This window comes from Micromys minutus (genome assembly GCF_963924665.1).
Source record: "Micromys minutus genome assembly, chromosome: X".
NCBI classification, from domain to species: Eukaryota; Metazoa; Chordata; class Mammalia; order Rodentia; family Muridae; genus Micromys; species Micromys minutus.
Window position 1 is genome coordinate 83,377,302 of NC_137970.1, and position 18,192 is coordinate 83,395,493.

At 41.3% G+C, this 18,192-nt stretch overlaps 1 protein-coding gene across 1 annotated transcript in view; it reads right to left on the bottom strand.

Annotated features, from left to right (window-relative positions):
• The window catches only part of TRPC5 (transient receptor potential cation channel subfamily C member 5), a gene marked incomplete at both ends in the record, with an annotated part of 138,355 nt that overhangs the window by 45,158 nt on the left and 75,005 nt on the right, over window positions 1–18,192 (bottom strand). The window contains 2 exons of the mRNA XM_080910626.1: window positions 377–516; window positions 2,520–2,856. Coding sequence (XP_080766752.1) covers window positions 377–516; window positions 2,520–2,856 — 477 coding nt within the window. The remainder of the gene's footprint in view (window positions 1–376; window positions 517–2,519; window positions 2,857–18,192) is intronic.

Below are 18,192 nucleotides of genomic sequence, written 5' to 3' on the forward strand. Positions count from 1 at the left end.
GAGGCTATTTGGAGGTAATGAATTTAGTCTATTTACCGTCCCTACACTGTGTGAGTATTCTTATATCATGTTCTTCAAAGGAATGTTATAAATATTTAAGTACTGAAGGCTGAAGACACCTCTACCCTGAGAGTCTTAGAAACTTAAGGAGTCCTCTTGGCGGGGGGGGGGGGGGGGGGAGGGATGTTCCTTTCTTCACTGGATTGGCTTAAGTAGATACTACTTACACACTACCGAGAAAGTCTCTGTAGTATTTTCTAGTGTAGATGGGACACTCATTAGTTTTTCCCATAAACTCTTCCTGCTCCCCATACAAAAGTTTATTAACATAACCCGGCCAAATAACGGGAAGAACGTGGTAGACATTCCATTTTACCTTGACATAGGCCACAATCTTCAAGGAGATAGTTGCCAGGTAGAGGGAGTTCATTGCAAAATCCATCAAATTCCACCAATCATGGATGTATTCAGTGAATCCACCATCCCACATTTCCTTTATCTCCCCCCAAATGAAACCTGAAGAATGGAGGCAATAAGTTTATTTCTATATCAAGGCACTGTTGAGAATCACAACAGAAGCCCCTCAAATGAGTGAAGATGAGATTCATGAATGAACGAACTGGGCTGAGTGGGTAAGACTCTAACAGGTGGAGCTCTCTTACCTTCCTTTCCTTGGCTACCCAATCTCCCAATCTTGAATTTGTTAAACCTAGTATGCTTCTCACTTTTCTGGGCACACCTCACTTTTATTTGTCAAACAGAAAGCACAATTTGCCTTTGATGTTTCTAACCCTTCTTCTTACCTATCTCTCTTCTTCCTCCTTTTTTCTTCTATCCCTGGTATCCCCCTTTCCACTTTCATGTCACATATGTTCCATTTCCCGTTCTCTAGCTCATGGTCTTCTTCTTTCTACTTGTATGCCCCACATTCAGTCACACTCATATAAGAGAGTGTGAAGTGTTTGTCTTTCTCAGTCTAGGTAACCTAGTTCAATATAATTTTTTGGATCCATTCATTTTCCTGCATCTTTCACAATTTCACTCCTTATGATGGAACAAATTCCCATTTTGTGGATATATCCTGTCTTTATTGCTCATCCATTTGTTCTTGGGCATCTAGGCTGGGTCCATTTCCTTGCTATTGTCAATAGTGCAGCAAGAAACACTGGCATGCAAGTAGCTCTGTGGTGGGATATTGGGTCATTTGGGTACCTGACCCAGCAATAGCAGAGTTTTATGAGGTATCTATCACCCAGATTTCTACATTGCCTGCAGAAGTCTCTCATGAGCAGTGAACAAGACTTCTTCTTTCCCCATACCTGGTATCACTTACTTTCTTAGATTCTGACTAGGATGAGACAAAATTTTAAAGTAGTTTTAATTTTCATTCCCCTGATGGTTAATTGTGATAAGTACTCCCTAAACTATGTTCCACTATGTTCTTCTTCATTGGAGGCTGTTGTGGTTTTCTCTTAAGCTTTACTTTAGCCATTGCAATTTTAGGCACTGGATTCTACATTCTTCCCATTCTGGAGTGTAATACATTGACTCTGTCAGTATTGTTCCACAGTCTTTACTTTCCACTGGGTGCTAAGGAGAAAATCTCTCAGTGGGATTTGATGTACTGACCAGGGACCAAATTGCCAGATGTAATTACTTAAGCTATGGGTTGTGGCCCCAAATAATTTAGGATCCTGTTTTCTCTGTTCACCTCTCATTTTATGTTTTTGTTATGTTTATGGAAATAAACATGTTTTTGTTATATTTATGAAAATTTGCCCATGTCAGAGATGTTTCAGTAAAACTATGTGGCTGCCGTCAAGGCCAACAAATTACCAGACTTTATATATGCATCACTTAGGGATGCTGTTGACTTCTAGAGGGTAGGTCTAAGATGTCTCTGATAAACTCCCAAATAATGCTCAAAATGTTAGTTTGAGGTTTAGAGTTTGGGCCACAAAGATTTAGAAGATGGTATTGGAGAGTTCAGTGTCATCTTATCATGTCTAGAGATCACAGGCAGATCAACTTTTACCATGGCTAGTGTAAATTGCTCAGTTTTTTTTTCTGCTGACTGTGGGATCAGTATTCAAATAGTACATAGAACCTGAACAGTTGCTAGGATTATATGAAATAGACACAAACACAAGAAATCAGCAGAATTCATGTGCTTCCTGGTTATAGCCAAGGGTGTCTTAAATAGAATGCCCAGTTCTTGTCCTGTCTAGTTTTCCTGAAGCCTATCATGACTGAAACAAAGATTTCTCCCCTAAGCCAACTAACATCCATTTTTTTCAATCCTAGAAGATGTTAGGTGAGTGGATGTAAACACTGAGAACATGCTCATTTGAGAATGGCTCATACATAATCAAATGATCTGAATGTAGGATGAAAGGAACCATATTTCTTAGATTCTCAACACAGGCTTACTGGAGTGGTTTTTCTTCAGAGGTACTCTTGGTACACGTTCCACTGAATGCATGTCCAATATTTTTTTAAAGTGGGACCAGAAAACTCACCTAGAACCCAAGGCAGTATCATCCACTCCACAACAGTTGGGGGAGGTCCTTGAACATGGAGGTCTGTCCTGACGATATGCTGAGAAGCCAGGAGAAGCATGAAGAGGAAGGTCAGATAGGATGCTGTGTGGCAGATGAACTTGATGAAGGGCTTCTTGATGAAAAGCCCAAGGTTGCTTCTGGGTGAGATCAGATAGGCTATGGACAGCATAGGAAACAGGAATCCAATGGTCATGCAGGTCAGAAGCTTGACTACCCAGTGCTTTCTCCGCCAGCCAGGGAAGCCATCGTACCACAAGGTGGCCAGCAACTGCTGACAGTTTGGCTGAGCGACAAACTGGGAAAAGAATAGAACAAGTTAGGCATCTGAGATGCCCAGGAAAAAAGACAATGCTCATAATACTTATCTTCACAGTCTTCTTCAGAAAAGGCAATTGTAACACAGAGGAGCCTGAGAGTCATTAAAAGCACATTGAAAAATTTGGGTCCCCAGGTCCATTCCTGATGGGCTGAGACTCTCTCAGGTATGAAGGGATTGAGGCTGGATATCGGCTTTCTGAATTTTCCTAGGAATATATGTGCATCTCAGTTGAGAATCCTGAGGACCTATACTTCAGACTGATTTACTTCTACTCATTCCCTTAACCTATATGAGGTCACTGTCAAGTGCACAGTTGGTTTGGGGAAACACAAACTGCTAGAGAATAAACTGTGCCTGTGGCTATGGTTTGAAATGGAAATTAGTTCCCTTTTTGAGTTTTGCCTTTTTCCCATTTTGTTTTGAGTATCACTTGGCTGGTTTGTAATAAATAAGGTTGCTACTTTGCTATCTATTTAATACTCATTCTAGCCTAGACAGACAACACAAGAAAATATTTGGGGGCCAACACTGTAATATTGTATACTAACCCAGCTGGGATTTGACTTAAGGCAATTTACAAAGTGTCAGTGATTAATAATTAAGGAATAATCAGCAATGCAAGTCACCCTCCAGCTGCTACTTCCTGGTAAGTGACTCAATAGGGAGCTCAGCTGTCAACCATGATTTGAAATACTGCCTATATTTGACTATTCATGCTTCCTGGGGGACAGATTAACATAGCTACACCATGTAGCACACTAACATAAAGGACAGAAACCTCTTCCGTCATTCACCCAACACCTAAGGCACACCATCCCAACTTTCTCCAATTATATTTACAATGACCAGAAAGTCTCAACCAAGTCATTCTTCTTTGTAGTCTACTCCATAGTAGACTAATTTCTCAGCATCCCTGGTCACGTGACTAAGTTCTCATTAACCAAATAGGAAGAGAAATTATGTGGGACAGGTCCAGGAGTGGCTCACAGAAGTGTTCCATGTGTGTTCTTCCATAGCTTTATCCCATTTGAGGAGCTTTTGGAAACCCATGTCCCCCAATATCCACAAGGAAGAGAACGATCCTGCTGACCAAGAATATTTATCTTGAAAGATTACATTCATGAGAAAGTTCTATAGTATTTAAGCCACCGTATGCTTTTAGGTTCAAAGCACATGAAAACTATGAAACTGTTAAAAATAATCTCTATGACTGAAGAGATAGCTCAGTGTTTAAGAGCCTCAGTAGGGAGGCTCTTGCAGAGGATCAAGGTCAGTTCTAAGGGCCCACATGGGGGCTCACAACCATTTGTAACATACCAGTTCCAGGGGATCCAATGCCCCCCTTTCATCTCTGTGGACACAGATGCACATGTGGCACACATACATACACAAAGGCAAAACCATCACACACACACAAAATATACCAAAATATTTTCTAGTTTGCAAAATATTTTTATCTTCTGACTTCATTGTTTTATCCACAAATTCACACACAAATCATATAGATCAGTTTTACTTTTCTAGGTGTGATGGTTTGCATATGCTTGGCTCAGGGTGGCACTATTAGAAGGTATAGCCTTGTTGGAGGATGTGTGTAGGGAGCCGTTTGTGCCACACCCAAACATGGCGCCGGCTTCCCGCCGAGAACTCGGCAAACAGAGCTGTTGCCCAGCCAAGAGACTTAGAGCGCATGAGCCATATACGTCACAGCCCGCTCTCGGGGCATGCTATTGAGTTACTGGAGGGCGCACCAATCAGGTAGCGACACGAGTCTCCTGGGCATATATAAGCAATGCATTTCTCTCCCACGGGGAGAAGTCCCCTGCTCAGGGAGATCCCCTGCTCAGAGTATTGTACAATAAAGTTTGTTCGCAGAAGAATCCTGTTGTTGCACGCCTATTCCTGCCGGCGGGACGTGGGCGAGACAGATGTGTGTCACTTGGGGGCTAGGCTTGGAGACACTCCTCTTAGCTGCCTGAAGATGTTCAGTCTGATCCTGGCTTCCTTTGGATGAAGATGTAGAACTCCTCCTGCACCATGACTGCCCTGATGCTACTATGCTCCCACCTTGATGGTACTGGACTGAACCTCTGAACCTGTAAGCCAGCACCAATTAAACGGTGTCCTTTATAAAATTGGTCATGGTGTCTGTTTACAGAAATAAAACCCTAACTAAGACACTAGGTATACTGGCTTGTTTTTGTGTGTCAACTTGACTCAAGCTGGAGTTATCACAGAGAAAGGAGCTTCCCTTGAGGAAATGCCTTCATGAGATGAAGCTGTAAGGTAGATCCTAGCCCATTTTGGGTGGTGCCATCTTTGGGCTGGCTGTCTTAGGTTCTATAAGAAAGCAAGCAAGGCAAGCCAGTAATCATCACCCCTCTGCTCTTGCTCTTGCCTCCAGGTTTCTGCCTTGCCTCCAGGTTTCTGCCCTGTGTGAATTCCTGCCCTGACTTCTTTTGGTGATAAACAGCAATGTGGAAGTATAAGCTGAATAAACCCTTTCTTGCCAACTTGCTTCTTGGTCATGATGTTTGTGCAGGTAATACAAACCCTGACTAAGACAATGGGCATCACGGACTATGCCAAAGAAGCCCAAGAAGATATAAGAAAACTGAAGGGTAAAGCTATATCTTCAGATGCAATGGGAAAAAAAAAAGAAAAGAAGACCACAAAGAGTTGTCCTCCAGTGAGAAAAACAGATGTATAAAGAGTAGTATGCTTTAAAAATATTTTTCAGTTTACTAGTCCTCTCCTTAGAAATGCCTCATTATAGCAGAAAAAGCCATTTCAGAATCTTTTATTCTCTTGCTTTTTGCAAGCTTCCTACCCCCGACCTTCAATATGAAACTGTGTTCCTTTCACTGTTCTCTTTCTTCTCAAATCACCATGTCTTGAAATCCTGTATTTGGGATCATTCTGCTTGCATAATTAAAGGAATCATAAATCATTCCAAAGCCAGTTGTCTTACCACCACTACAATGGGTTCTGAATCCAAATGTAACAATGATGTCTGTCTGGTATGGCCTTATGTATTTTGACTAACTGTAGCCAAATTTATGTCTTCAGTACTGTTGACTTCCCAGGGTGAAGGGCATAGATGACCATTTGTTCCTTCTAAGGCAGATGGTTGGCCAAAAATTTCCTGGTTTTGACAGTTATTGTTTCATTCATGATGGTAGCTATTCTCTCCTCAAGCAGTCAAAGAGGAAATGGAGAGTGCTTCCTGTTGGCCAACCATATCCATGTGCAAGAAAGTTACCCCCACCATCCTAAAAACATTTTTGCAACTGTGTAGTACAGGGATTGGAAGAGGTATGGGCACAGCATAAGAAGGAACACAAATCCAGAGATTCCACCTCACACTAGTCAGAAGGACAAAGATCAAAATCTCAGATAACAGCAGATGCTTGTGAGGATGTGGAGAAAGAGGAACACTTCTCCACTGTTGGTGGTGTTGTAAGCTGGTACATGACTCTGGAAATCAGTCTGGCAGTTCCTCGGAAAATTGGACATAGTACTACCTGAAGACCCAGCTATTCCACTCCTGGGCATATACCCCAGAGACACTCCAACATACAACAAAGTCACATGCACCACAATGTTCATAGCAGCTCTATTTATAATAGCCAAAAGCTGGAAAGAACCCAGATGTCCTTCAGTAGAGGAATGCATACAGAAATTGTGGTAAATTTACACACTGGAGTACTACTCAGCTACTAGAAACAATGACTTTATGAAATTCCTAGGCAAATAGATGCAGAAACTATCCCCAGAAGCTCTCAATACCCAAGAAACAATTCACAGACCGTATGAAGCTCAAAAATAAGGAAGGCCAAAATGTGGATGCCTCAGTCCTTCTCAGAAGGAAGAACAGAACACTCACGGGAGGAAATACAATGTCAAATAGAGGAATAGGGATTGAAGAAAAGATCATTCAGAAGCTGCCTCACCTTGGCATTCACCCCAAAGGCAGCCACCAAACCCAAGGACTATTACTGATGCCAAGAAGTACTTACTGGCAGGAATAAGATTTGAATGCCTCCTCAGGGGCTCTGCCAGAGTCATACAGATACATCTGAGTATGCTTGCAGCTAATCATATGACTGAACACAAGGACCCCAATGAAGGTGCTACAGAAAGGACTGAAGGAGCTGAAAGGGTTTGCAACCTCATCGGAAGAACATTATCAAGTATCCAAACCCTCCAGAACTCCTATGGACTAAAACACCAACCACTGAGTACACATGGAGAGACCCATGGCTCCAGTTGCATATGTAGCAGAAGATAGCAGTGTCTGGCATCAATGTGAGAAGAGGCCTTCGGTCCAGTAAGAGCATGTTTTCTAATGTATGGGAATGCCAAGGCACTGAGGTGTAGAGGGTGGTTGGGAGAGGGAGCACCTTCTTGGAGACAAGTGGAGAGGGGGAAGGGGCATGGGAGTAGGGTGGGGGAAGGGGATAACACTTGAAATGTAAATACGGAGTATCTAATAAAAAAGAAGGAACACAAATGAGGCTTTCTGGGTGAAGCAATCCCCGAGTGGAATATTAAAGGATGTATAGGGGATGTATAGCTAGATTGAGGAGTAAGCAATCAAAGCAGAGTAGATGGTGTAATTAAAGGCATGGTTAGAGGTGAAGAAGAGCATGGCTCATCTAGGGAACAGTCTTGGTGTGTTTATAGCTTGAGTCATGAGGCTGTAAATGACTAGATGAGACTGAAGGGGTAGGGAAGGGCTAAAAAGCTCATCTAAAGGATGTAATCTTGAGACATCATAAATAATCAGACTAGTACTGAGAGCAGTAGGGAAAGCATGTTTGCAAGTTTGTATAAGAGTTTGTAGTATAGAACGCATTTTATAATACAATAGATAATATTCAATTTGAAGATGGTGCCAGTGACACCAAGGTACATTTCTTGGTAGGAAGTACACTCAGAAATGATACCCAAGTCTGATAGAGTCTATGGGGTAAGTTCATAAACACCGGCAATCCATAGGTTTTTCTTTGTCTGAGAAACACAAAAAGCTGAAATTCCTTATATCTTGCTTGTAGACCTTGCCACTCTGATTGAAATGCATACATCCCTACCTGCTGTAGAGTAACATTGGCGTTTTACTCACATATTTAGGAAGTGGTAGTACATAAAGGTATTTAAATGCTGTTCTCAGCTTCTAGTTAGCTTATTGTATTAGCCAGTCGTACTGGCCGGTTTTGTGTCAACATGACACAAGCTGGAGTCATCACAGAGAAGGAACCTCAGCTGAGGAAATGCCTCCATGAGATCCAGCTGTAAGGCATTTCCTCAACTAGTGATCAAGAAGGGGAGGGCCCAGCCCATTGTGGGTGGAGCCATCCCTGGGCTGGTAGACCTGGGTTCTATAAGAAAGCAGGCTGAGCAAGCCAGGGGAAGCAAGCCAGTAAGTGACATCCCTCCATGGCCTCTGCATCAGCTCCTGCTTCCTGACCTGCTTGAGTTCCAGTCCTGACTTCCTCTGGTAATAAACAGCAATGTGGAAGTGTAAGCTGAATAAACCCTTTCCTCCCCAACTTGCTTCTTGGTCATGATGTTTGTGCAGGGATAGAAACCCTGACTAAGACACCAGTTAAGGGACCTGCCCGTCAGTAGAGAGCCCAGATCTGAGTAGAAAAGCATAACTAACAGTTTCATCTATAATAGTCTATAAACTACAGTGGTTCAACTTCTAGCTCTGCTGTTTACTGGTCACATAATTTTGAATATTATTAAAATTTTAAGTTAATCATTCTGAAATAGCCATTTATTTGGTCTTGATTTTCTTCCAACAATATCTTGTAGTTTACAGTTTTCAGGTCTTATACTCCATTTATTAAATCTATTGGTTAGCACTTTATTAACTGATGTATTTTCTGTCTAATTTAATTTTGGATTCTTTAGTGATAGTGCATAGAACCTATAGAACCTATCAAATGATAAAACATGTAGCCAATTTAGTCTTTTAATCATGATTTATAAATTGAGACAACCTATATTATACAAAATGAAATAAAAGGCCCCCACTAGACAATAGAACAATAATTGGTTGCATAAAGGATGGAGAAGAAAATAAAATAAACAGAAAAAAAACTAATGGTCACTATTAAGTTACTTTTTTTTTGCTTTTCATGTATGCTTATATATTAAATTCTCATTCCACAAACCCTCTACACATTAAGATTATATCCAATAGACAAAGATACAATTTGCCCTTCTTTATGAGATAAAAGACCTATAGAATCCCTTAAAATATATCTACTTATCGCCAATTAAGTCCACCTGGATCCAGCTCATCCTTCTCGAGCTACATCTGGATTCTCCTCCCAAGTTACTTCTCGGTACTTGTTTGTGGTAAGGACCAACATAGAGAGAATTTCCTTATCATGCTGGCTCAGTGAGACTGAATCTCCTGTTTTCCAAAAATTCTTATTTATTTGAGTATTATTATCTGGATCATCAAAGTGTTGGTTCCATTATGTAGTAGCCAGTGTAAGGGACTATTTTGATTTGGTTCATTCTGTTGAAGCCGAGTTCAGAGCTCAGTTCTAAACAATGTCCGGCATGGTAATTGTCGACTCATTTTGCATGTTGATATTATAGTTTGTAGTCTTAGCCACCGAATCCTTCTTGTTCATTCCTCGGGATCTTCTCTACACCAGATTATGTCCTCCACAACAGAATTTTAATTCTTCCTTGCAGAACTGGATGCTTAGCTGTGCTTCTTATCTAACTGAACTGACAGCTATCTCCAGTAAAGTGACCAACTGTAGTAATGAAAGCAGGCATATTTATCTTAATTCAGATCTTAGGGCAGAAGGCCTTTTGGAGATTTCCATAGATAGCTTTTATGTGCCCCGGGACATTCTCTTCTAGTCACACTTCTCATATGTTTTGAGCATGAAAGATTGTTGGATTTTTGTCAAGTGCCTTCTCAGTGTCATGTGACAGGATCTTGTGGGGTTTACTCCTCCCTCTACAACTATATTATGTCAATGAATTTTACGTTGAATTTCTTTCATTCCTGGGATACATTCCACTTCGCTAGGTATGGGATCCTTCTTATAGGTTGTTGGATTCAGATTGTCTTTGTTATTTTTTCTATTATTTTCTCAAACTACTATAGTTGGCTTCAGGCAGAGTAGATATTAAACCACTGTTGCTTCTGTTTTCCACAATGCCCTTGTAAAAGAGCTGTTGGTACTGAGTCAGATATAGGGGGACAAGCTCTATGACAGACACTTTTCTTTGTAGAGAGTTGCCTGACAGTCATATACTGCCAATTCTCTAGGGGTAGGTTTATTTGGAGTGATTTTAAAGCAGTTGGTGCCAGGTGCCAAATTTTGACAAATACTCTGGCCATCATGGACTTTTGGCTTCCCATGTTGCTGTGGGCTGAGTAAAGGAAAAGAGGAACAGGGCATGGTTAAATCCTGTAGAACTTGCTATTCTTTCCAGCACTCAGCTGTTTACTTGGATAAATTAATCTGATTATTGGAAGTTTTTGGCTTATTTCTAGAGTTTTGAAAAAAAAAGTTGGTTTTGAGGAAATTCTCAAGGTCTTGGTTTTATTCTGTAAGAGATTTTCAAAAGTCTCACAGTTGCCGTGAGCTTGAGAACTTGTTTTTTTTTTTTTTTTTTTAAACAGACGATTGAGTATATCTGTGTTGCCAGACATATCATGAACCCTCTTTTGAAAGTTATCATTCCTTGGTATAACTCTCCTAGGAACCACCACTAGGAAACCTCTTAGAATAGTTGTATTGCCATGTGCTGAGTTCTTAGAAAATGCCAGATGCCAAGATTTTGCATGTGTCAGTACACACTGACAGCAGATACTGGTATTGTGATCAGTTTATGGATGGTGGCAATGATGCTAAGGTACATTTGTTGGTAGGAGGTAGAGCCAGATCTGATCCCTTACTTTAGTTGACTCCTTGAGCTAAGACCACAAACACTGTATTCCCTGACGATCTGTGGGTAGTATAGTATGGTTTGAGAAATGCAGAAAGCTGAATTTCTTCACACCTTGCTTGGGGACCTGGGCATGCTAATTGAAATGCACATCGCTTACATCTGTGGAAGAAGTGTTGATGTTTTAATCCAGTTCCTCATGTGGTAGCAACTCTTAACCATAATATTTCCATTGTTGATTCATAACTGTCATTTTGCTACTGTTAGAAATCATAACGTAAATATCCAATATATAGGATATCTGATATATATGAGCTCTGTGAAAGGTGTGTTCAACCCTCCAGGGGTAGCAACTTATAAACCGAGGACTGCAGTTTTAAGTGGAGGGATTCGGTTGCATTGTTACCCAGTTCGGGGATACTACTTTGTTTTTCCTAAATTTCCAATACTTAATATTTTATTAATTAATTAATTTATTCATTCATTCATTTAAATCCCAATCAAAGCCCCCTCTTCTCTTCCCAGACCCACCCTCACAAATTCCTTTCACCATTTCTTTCTCCCCTTCTCCTTAGAGAAGGGGAAGCCTTCCCCACCCCCTTAGGTATCACCCACTCTGAGACATCAAGTCACAACAGGACTAAGCACATTCTCTCCTGATGAGACCCAACTAGACAGTCCAGATAAGGGAAGGGGATCCAATGGCAGACAACCAACAGCGTGGGAGACAGCCTCTGCTCCAATTGTTAGGAGACCGGGGATTCTTCTTGGCAAGAATGTCAAGTTGTATTGTCAAGAGCTTATCCCTCTCTCAGAAAACTAGAATGTTTCTTGGCTTTCCTCTCAGAATTTGAACTTCGTTTACAAAGGGAGAACCATCTCCCTAGCTCCCTACCAAGCCTGTCGTGTATGGCTTTTGTTTCTACAGCTGTCTAAATAATCAGTCGGCTTTAATAGCTTATTTACCAGCAGACCCCATGGCACAACAGAATTTGATTTGCTTATGGCAAGGAGTGGGGTGCATATGAGACTAATAACAAGTATTTATATGTGCTCCGGCTTGGTGCTGACTAGTGCTTGTTGGAGGAGCCTGACCTAAGAGACTTGGGGTGAGTTCTAGCCTGTAAGAGCCTAATTATCATGAAACTCTTAATGGGGTAATCATCTGTGCACCTAGATGCTTGCATGAGTCACCCAGAGGGTAGGCAGGTTAGGTCCCAAGATGGTTGGCTCCCAAATATCAAGGCCATCCCTTACCCAAATTCGGGGCTTATTTTGCCAAGTAAAGGTTAAAGAGAAGCTCACGCATATTTTATCTCTAATTACCATTTTTATAAGAGAAAGGTCTAGAATGAAAGGCACTCATTCTGTTTGGATCTGTTTAATGGCTTTGGGAAAATCTCACAGCTTTGTCATGGGCAGCACACTTTCTAAACTTAGGGCATTCAGTAAAATAAAAACAAACAAACAACAAAAAAAAAAACAAAAAAAAAAAACAAAAAAAAAAAAACAAAGACCTAAGTCGTAAAGAATGGAAGCAACATAGAATACCCAGAAGCAGGGGAAAAAAGTCAGCAGGCACTAAAGTCCTAAGGAAAGGCTGGAGAAAAGGCTTGGAAATCAGAGTATGCTGCTTCCAACCACAGGTGACCTGTCTTTTCTCCTTTAAGCCCAGGCTACTTTGGTTCTTCCTAATGGTCCTTATGTTATATCTGCTTTCTGAAGAGCCCGTGACTTAGCCTTTATATTGGGATATTAAGCTGCTGAGGGGAGGAACACTTCTATCTCAACCTGCATTGTGGCCTCTATGGTCTTTGACAGTACGAGGCCATTACTCTCCCCCCCACCCCCCCCCCCCCCCCGCTAAAATTTTGACTCAAATGTTCTACTGGCTTTTTCTTTTGGCCACCCAAGCACATAACGCATACAGCACATGTCCCTGCCACGTCCTCCAAAACAGGCCCCATTCCTCTCTTTATCTAACTTCTGTAGTCCCTCAAGGCATTTCTGTAGCAGCAGTCACACTAGTCAGAGGCAAAATATGCACAGCCTTTCCTGTGCTTTGTATGTACAGATGGCCCCTGATACATGGTGTTTGGACCTCTGATGCTGCAAAAGCAGTAAACATTCAGTGTAAACTGTACTTCAAATGTGAGATTTTGTTGCTGTGCATTTGAGGCCAGCCAGGGTTATATTAGTTTAGTGGTTCTTAGCTTGTGGATAGTCACTCATGACTCTTTCATGGGGATCTAACCTATCAGATAGTCTGCATATCAGATATTTACATTATGATTCATAACAGTAGCAAAATTACAGTTATAAAGTAGCAACAAAAATAATATTATGGTTGGGAGCCTCCCCCGAATATAAGGAACTGCACTAAAGAATTGCAGCATCAGGAATGTTTGAGAACCACATAGAAGTTCGTGAATTCCAGGCCCACTAGGACCCAAGAGTGAGACATTTCTTCAAAGAATCAAAGTAAATAAAATAATTTAAAAAATGAAATACAAATATGAACTTTTTACTGGGCTAGGCATATGCCTGCTGTCTGATCCTCTTTGCTGCTAATGGGCAGTGGCCTTGGCTCCCCATCAGCCACCAAAGCGTGAAGCAAAATAATGCTTCTATATAGTGGGTGAGTTCTCAACGAGGCTGAACGGGCGTTTTGATGTGTGATATTCACAGTGTACAACAGATCATGAGGATAGAAGCCCATCAGAAGTGGAGACAAAACTACTTTATCAAACGTTGACAGTTGCTACTATTATCACAGCCTTATAGACAGTTGCCGATTAGGTAATTGAGACTCAGAAAGGCATAGTAATAATAGTAGCCACGGCCAACATTTCAATGCCGATGGTGTCTCACGCTGTAGCAAGCGCTCATGGAAAAGGAAGAAAAAGTGAGGGACAGATTTCACTGGTTCTTCAGTTTCCACCTTCCGAGGAGGTGATAGAAAGTGAAGGGCAACTTCCATGTAGGAGTAGAGGACCTGGGCTTCTGAAAAGTGAGCCAGGTTGTGAAGCTAGAACAAACCAGCAAGCATGGAGCTTGCAGGGTCTCTATCAGGAATAAACAGTATCCCCTCAGTCAGTCTTGTGGCCTGCAACAGAGTCTGTAAGAAGCCAAGGAAGAAAGCAGAAAGAAAAGGAGAGAGAGAGAGAGAGAGAGAGAGAGAGAGAGAGAGAGAGAGAGAGAGAGAGAGAGAAGAGAAGAGAAGAGAAGAGAAGAGAAGAGAAGAGAAGAGAAGAGAAGAGAAGAGAGAGAATAAGTAAGTAACACTCTATCTGGATAAAACCTGTTGGCTCCACACTGAACCATCTCAGTGGCTATTTCCAGATGACTTTATATCAGTGACAATGTACAAAGTAAAGCAGGAGACACCAGAAGAAAGGTTTCCCAGAAGTTTGTGAAGTAGTACAGTTGGCAGTCTACAAAGAAGTTTTTAGAAATATATAATTCTGAGCATGAATGAACTTTTGTCTAGTTATTCCCTAAACAATTCAGCCTAGCTACTATTAAGTAGTACTTGAACTGCTGAAGATCTCGCTCTCCACGGAGGACCTGTTTGGACCAATCCATCTCTAGCTGCACAGAGCACAGTGCTCTCTGAAGTTGCTGCACTAAATTGTCTTTGCATGCTTATAAACAACTTCATGCTGGACAGCTTCTAGCAGATACAAATATTTCTTCTTTCTTTAGTCCATGTTGAAAATAGGAAGATTTGACAGGGGAGAATGAATGGTCCCCTTCTCTAGTGGGGAAGATACAGGTTAGCAAGAAACAATAGCTGTCAGTTACAATTAGATCAGAGGTAATGACCTTTCTATGTAGTTTTTTTAAAAAAGCCTGTTTATGTTTAAGAATCCTCTTTTTCATCATCAGTAAGTGGCTACACACTGAAATAGGTCTGACTTCCAGTATATCAGAAGTCAGCTCTGCAAAAGATAGTTTGTGAGCAAGGGTATGTTAGAAAATCAACTCAGTGGGAATGATCCCAGAACCTATGACTTTTCTCTGCTTTGCAGTTACCAGTCAAGCTGGGCTCAAGGAAGCCATCAAGGACAATAGAAAACAAAAACTGTGTTGTGGCTGCTTGCTTGTAGAAGCTGGGCTGCTAGTCAATGGGAAAAACATTTCCCATGTCAACCTTGACATGAGCCTCACTACTGTGAAGTCATTGGAGGAAAAGTGGGCTAGAAGCTTAAGACCATTTCCAAACACATAATTTTTAAATACATTGTTTTCTTTGAAAATAATCACACACAGAAGTCTGTATTACTTCAATGAGTTCCCTTACAGATACTCTAATTCTCTTGTGTTGGTTATGTAGACAGACTTTGAAAGGAATTAGACAAGTTTGATTATGTCTTTTAGCAGTGGTTCTTAACCTTGGTAATGCTGCAACTGTTTAATACCCTCACGTGTGGTGACCCCCAACCATAAGTTTGCTTTCATTGTTACTTCATAACTGTGGTTTTGCTACAGTTGTGGGTCCTAAAGTAAATATCTCATAGGCAGAATATCTGATATGTGACCACAAAAGGGTTGTGACCCACAGGTGGGAGAACTGCTGTCCTATACAATGGTCTCTTGGAGACACAAGATGGCAGCAGAGGGTTGTTGTGGTAGGGGGTTTCTTCCTTCTCTGAATGGCTTTCTAGATGGAAAGGAAAACCAGTGCTGGGGAGTTTCTCAGCAGGGAAGGGGTGAGATACATAATTCATGAAAGTAAGGGGAAAGGAGAGCCTCATCTTTGAGTAAAGCCATGCAAGAATTCACATGGGCACATGGTCAGGGTCAAGTCACCTGGGGATTTCAATCTTAACTGGCTTAATTCGGGAAGCTGGAAGGGGACTTTGAAGAATAAACATCCCAAAGCAGAGAGCTATAAACCAATGGTCAAACTAATACCACAAACCCAGCAGGGGTTTGGGAATCTGATGAGAACACAAAGTTATAAGTGATTCTGTTGGCATATCTGAGATAGCTGGCTATTCTTTGAGGGCTGCTGAAAATCAAGGCTGGGAGACTGCAAGACGTCTACTGGTGGCAAGTCTTATTTCAGCCACATTCCTATCCTCAGGACCAGATGTGCTTTGGAATTCTAAGTTTGTTAACATTTTCGATCAATAAAATATTAAGAGTTTGTACCATAGGTCAGGTAATTCCCAGTGGTGAGGCCAAGCTTAACACATGCAAATACAGGATGCCAAGTTAAACACACATCTCAGAGAAGTAAACAAATGATCTGTAACAAATGTATTGATAGTCTTCGGTTTATAACCTTCCAAACCAGGAGTGATGGTTTAGCTCTATAATACCAGCACTTGGGAAGACAAAGGCAGGAAAATTGTCCTGGGTTCAATGTAGCATGGGATATGGACTGAGGCCTAGTAGCAACAACAACAACAAAACCCCTGACATTAAAATACTCTAATTTGTGAATGCTTCCCCATTAGAATAGTGGGAAGGGTGCACACATTCAATAGAAAGCATATTTTGAATTTAAAATTTTGATCATTCTGGGGCAGTCCCTATGTGGTATGGAACTCTTATGATGCTGAACAGTGGCAGTGAGCCATAGCTGCAAATCAGTCCTGTGTTCACAACAAGAAGTAATGGGTACTTTACAGAATTCTATGTAGCTAAGCTGGGATGATTTACAGGTTAGCTGTATTAAAAGGCAGTTTTGACTTGTGTTCTGAACTGGCCATAGATCTGTTAGCACAACTTAATCTAAGTGGAGAGACATCTATATTGAACCTCTAGTCTCATCTGAGCTCCAATTAGTGGTGGAACTGAACACAAGTCTGTGGGTTTGAGCTTGTATCAGTGCAACAGTGGTGTTGCCTTCCTCGTAGGACTGATATGACAACTATAAAGATCATAGGTGGGAAGTACTTTGCAGTGTTTTCAACATTGGGCAGGTGGATAGGCATCTTTGATCACATGACAGAATAATACAAGCTGCAGGAGTAAAGGATGCTTCTAATGATCATGTTGCAAAGTTAAGGGCATAGTGTTTACTTTATGATCAGATGGAGAGATGCTGGGATTCAAATGGCAGCCACTTTGCAGGCTAAGTTACTTAATGTCTCTGGCCCTCCGTTTCCCTATCTGCAAAAAGAGGACCATAAAGGAACCTGTACCTTAGTGTCATTATAAGGACAAAGAGAGTTGATTCCATTATCAGACAACTAAGACACATGTATTTTTAAAACCATGAATTACTATGAGGATTAAATGAGCCCTTCATTCAATAAAGGGTAGCTATTTTCATCGTTATTGGTTTTATGAAGTAGACGAAGAGTTGTTGCTTCCTGTATATGTAGTATTGTGACGATGAGATGTATGGTTCAGTGCAGTCATGCTTAGACAAAATTTGTATGCCTCATGCTTGCCTCCATTATCAGGCCCTCTGTACATTCTCCTGATGTGATTTGTCCTGTTATGCTAATTATTGGCTTTGAATTCTGGAAGGGAGATTGATGGTGGTGGCAGGAGGGAGAAAGAATGGTGAGGTACAAGAGTGCCATTGTACTGCAAAAGTGCATCCAATTGGAGTCAGCTCGCTCATTATTGTAGTCAGACCCAATGAAATTGAATTCTGGAAAGGAAAACTGGATGGATTGTTATGCAAGCTGCATCCTAGAGGACGGAGGGCAACTTGGTAGATAACAGAGAGAAGGTTTTGTTGTGAGAGATTGGGAAGCCAGGATGGGAGAAAGGATGGCTGACAAGCTGTGGGATCTCATGGCTGCTTTTAGAACTGGGTGGAAGGATTTCATGACTGGGTTTTTCACTCAAAGTAGAAACTTGGGGGCATCCATCTCTTGGAATCCTTCCCTCTCTTAGGAACATTTTCTTTTACTTTTCCTTAACAAATCTGAGTATCCCCTACTTAAACAAGCATACAACTTGCAGGGTGGTTTTACTTCACTGGGCCAGTTTTCAGAATCATAAGACAAGCATGGTCTGTGGCTCCTGAGTGTTTAATGCAACCCAGGAACAATGTGACCTGTATGGTTCTGCCTTCTCAGCTACCCTGCTCACTTCACCTTTTCAGCCAAGCATGTTCTCCTCTCCTCTCCTCTCCTCCAGTCCCGTGTTGTGATTACTGCTTTTTAAAGTAAAGTTTGTAGAAATAAAACCATGCTTATTTCATTACATGTTACCTAAGGTTGCTTTTGTATTAGGGTAGTAGAGGTGAGTATTAGAAGAGAAAATGTGGCATACAACATCAAAATTATACTTATTTTCTGGCTGTGCTATAACCACTACACAACCCAGCCCCTATTGAGTCTGAGTTGAGTGACACAGATACGAAGTCAGACTTCTGGTTTTTGTCACATCTTAGCAGTATGTGCACAGACAAAT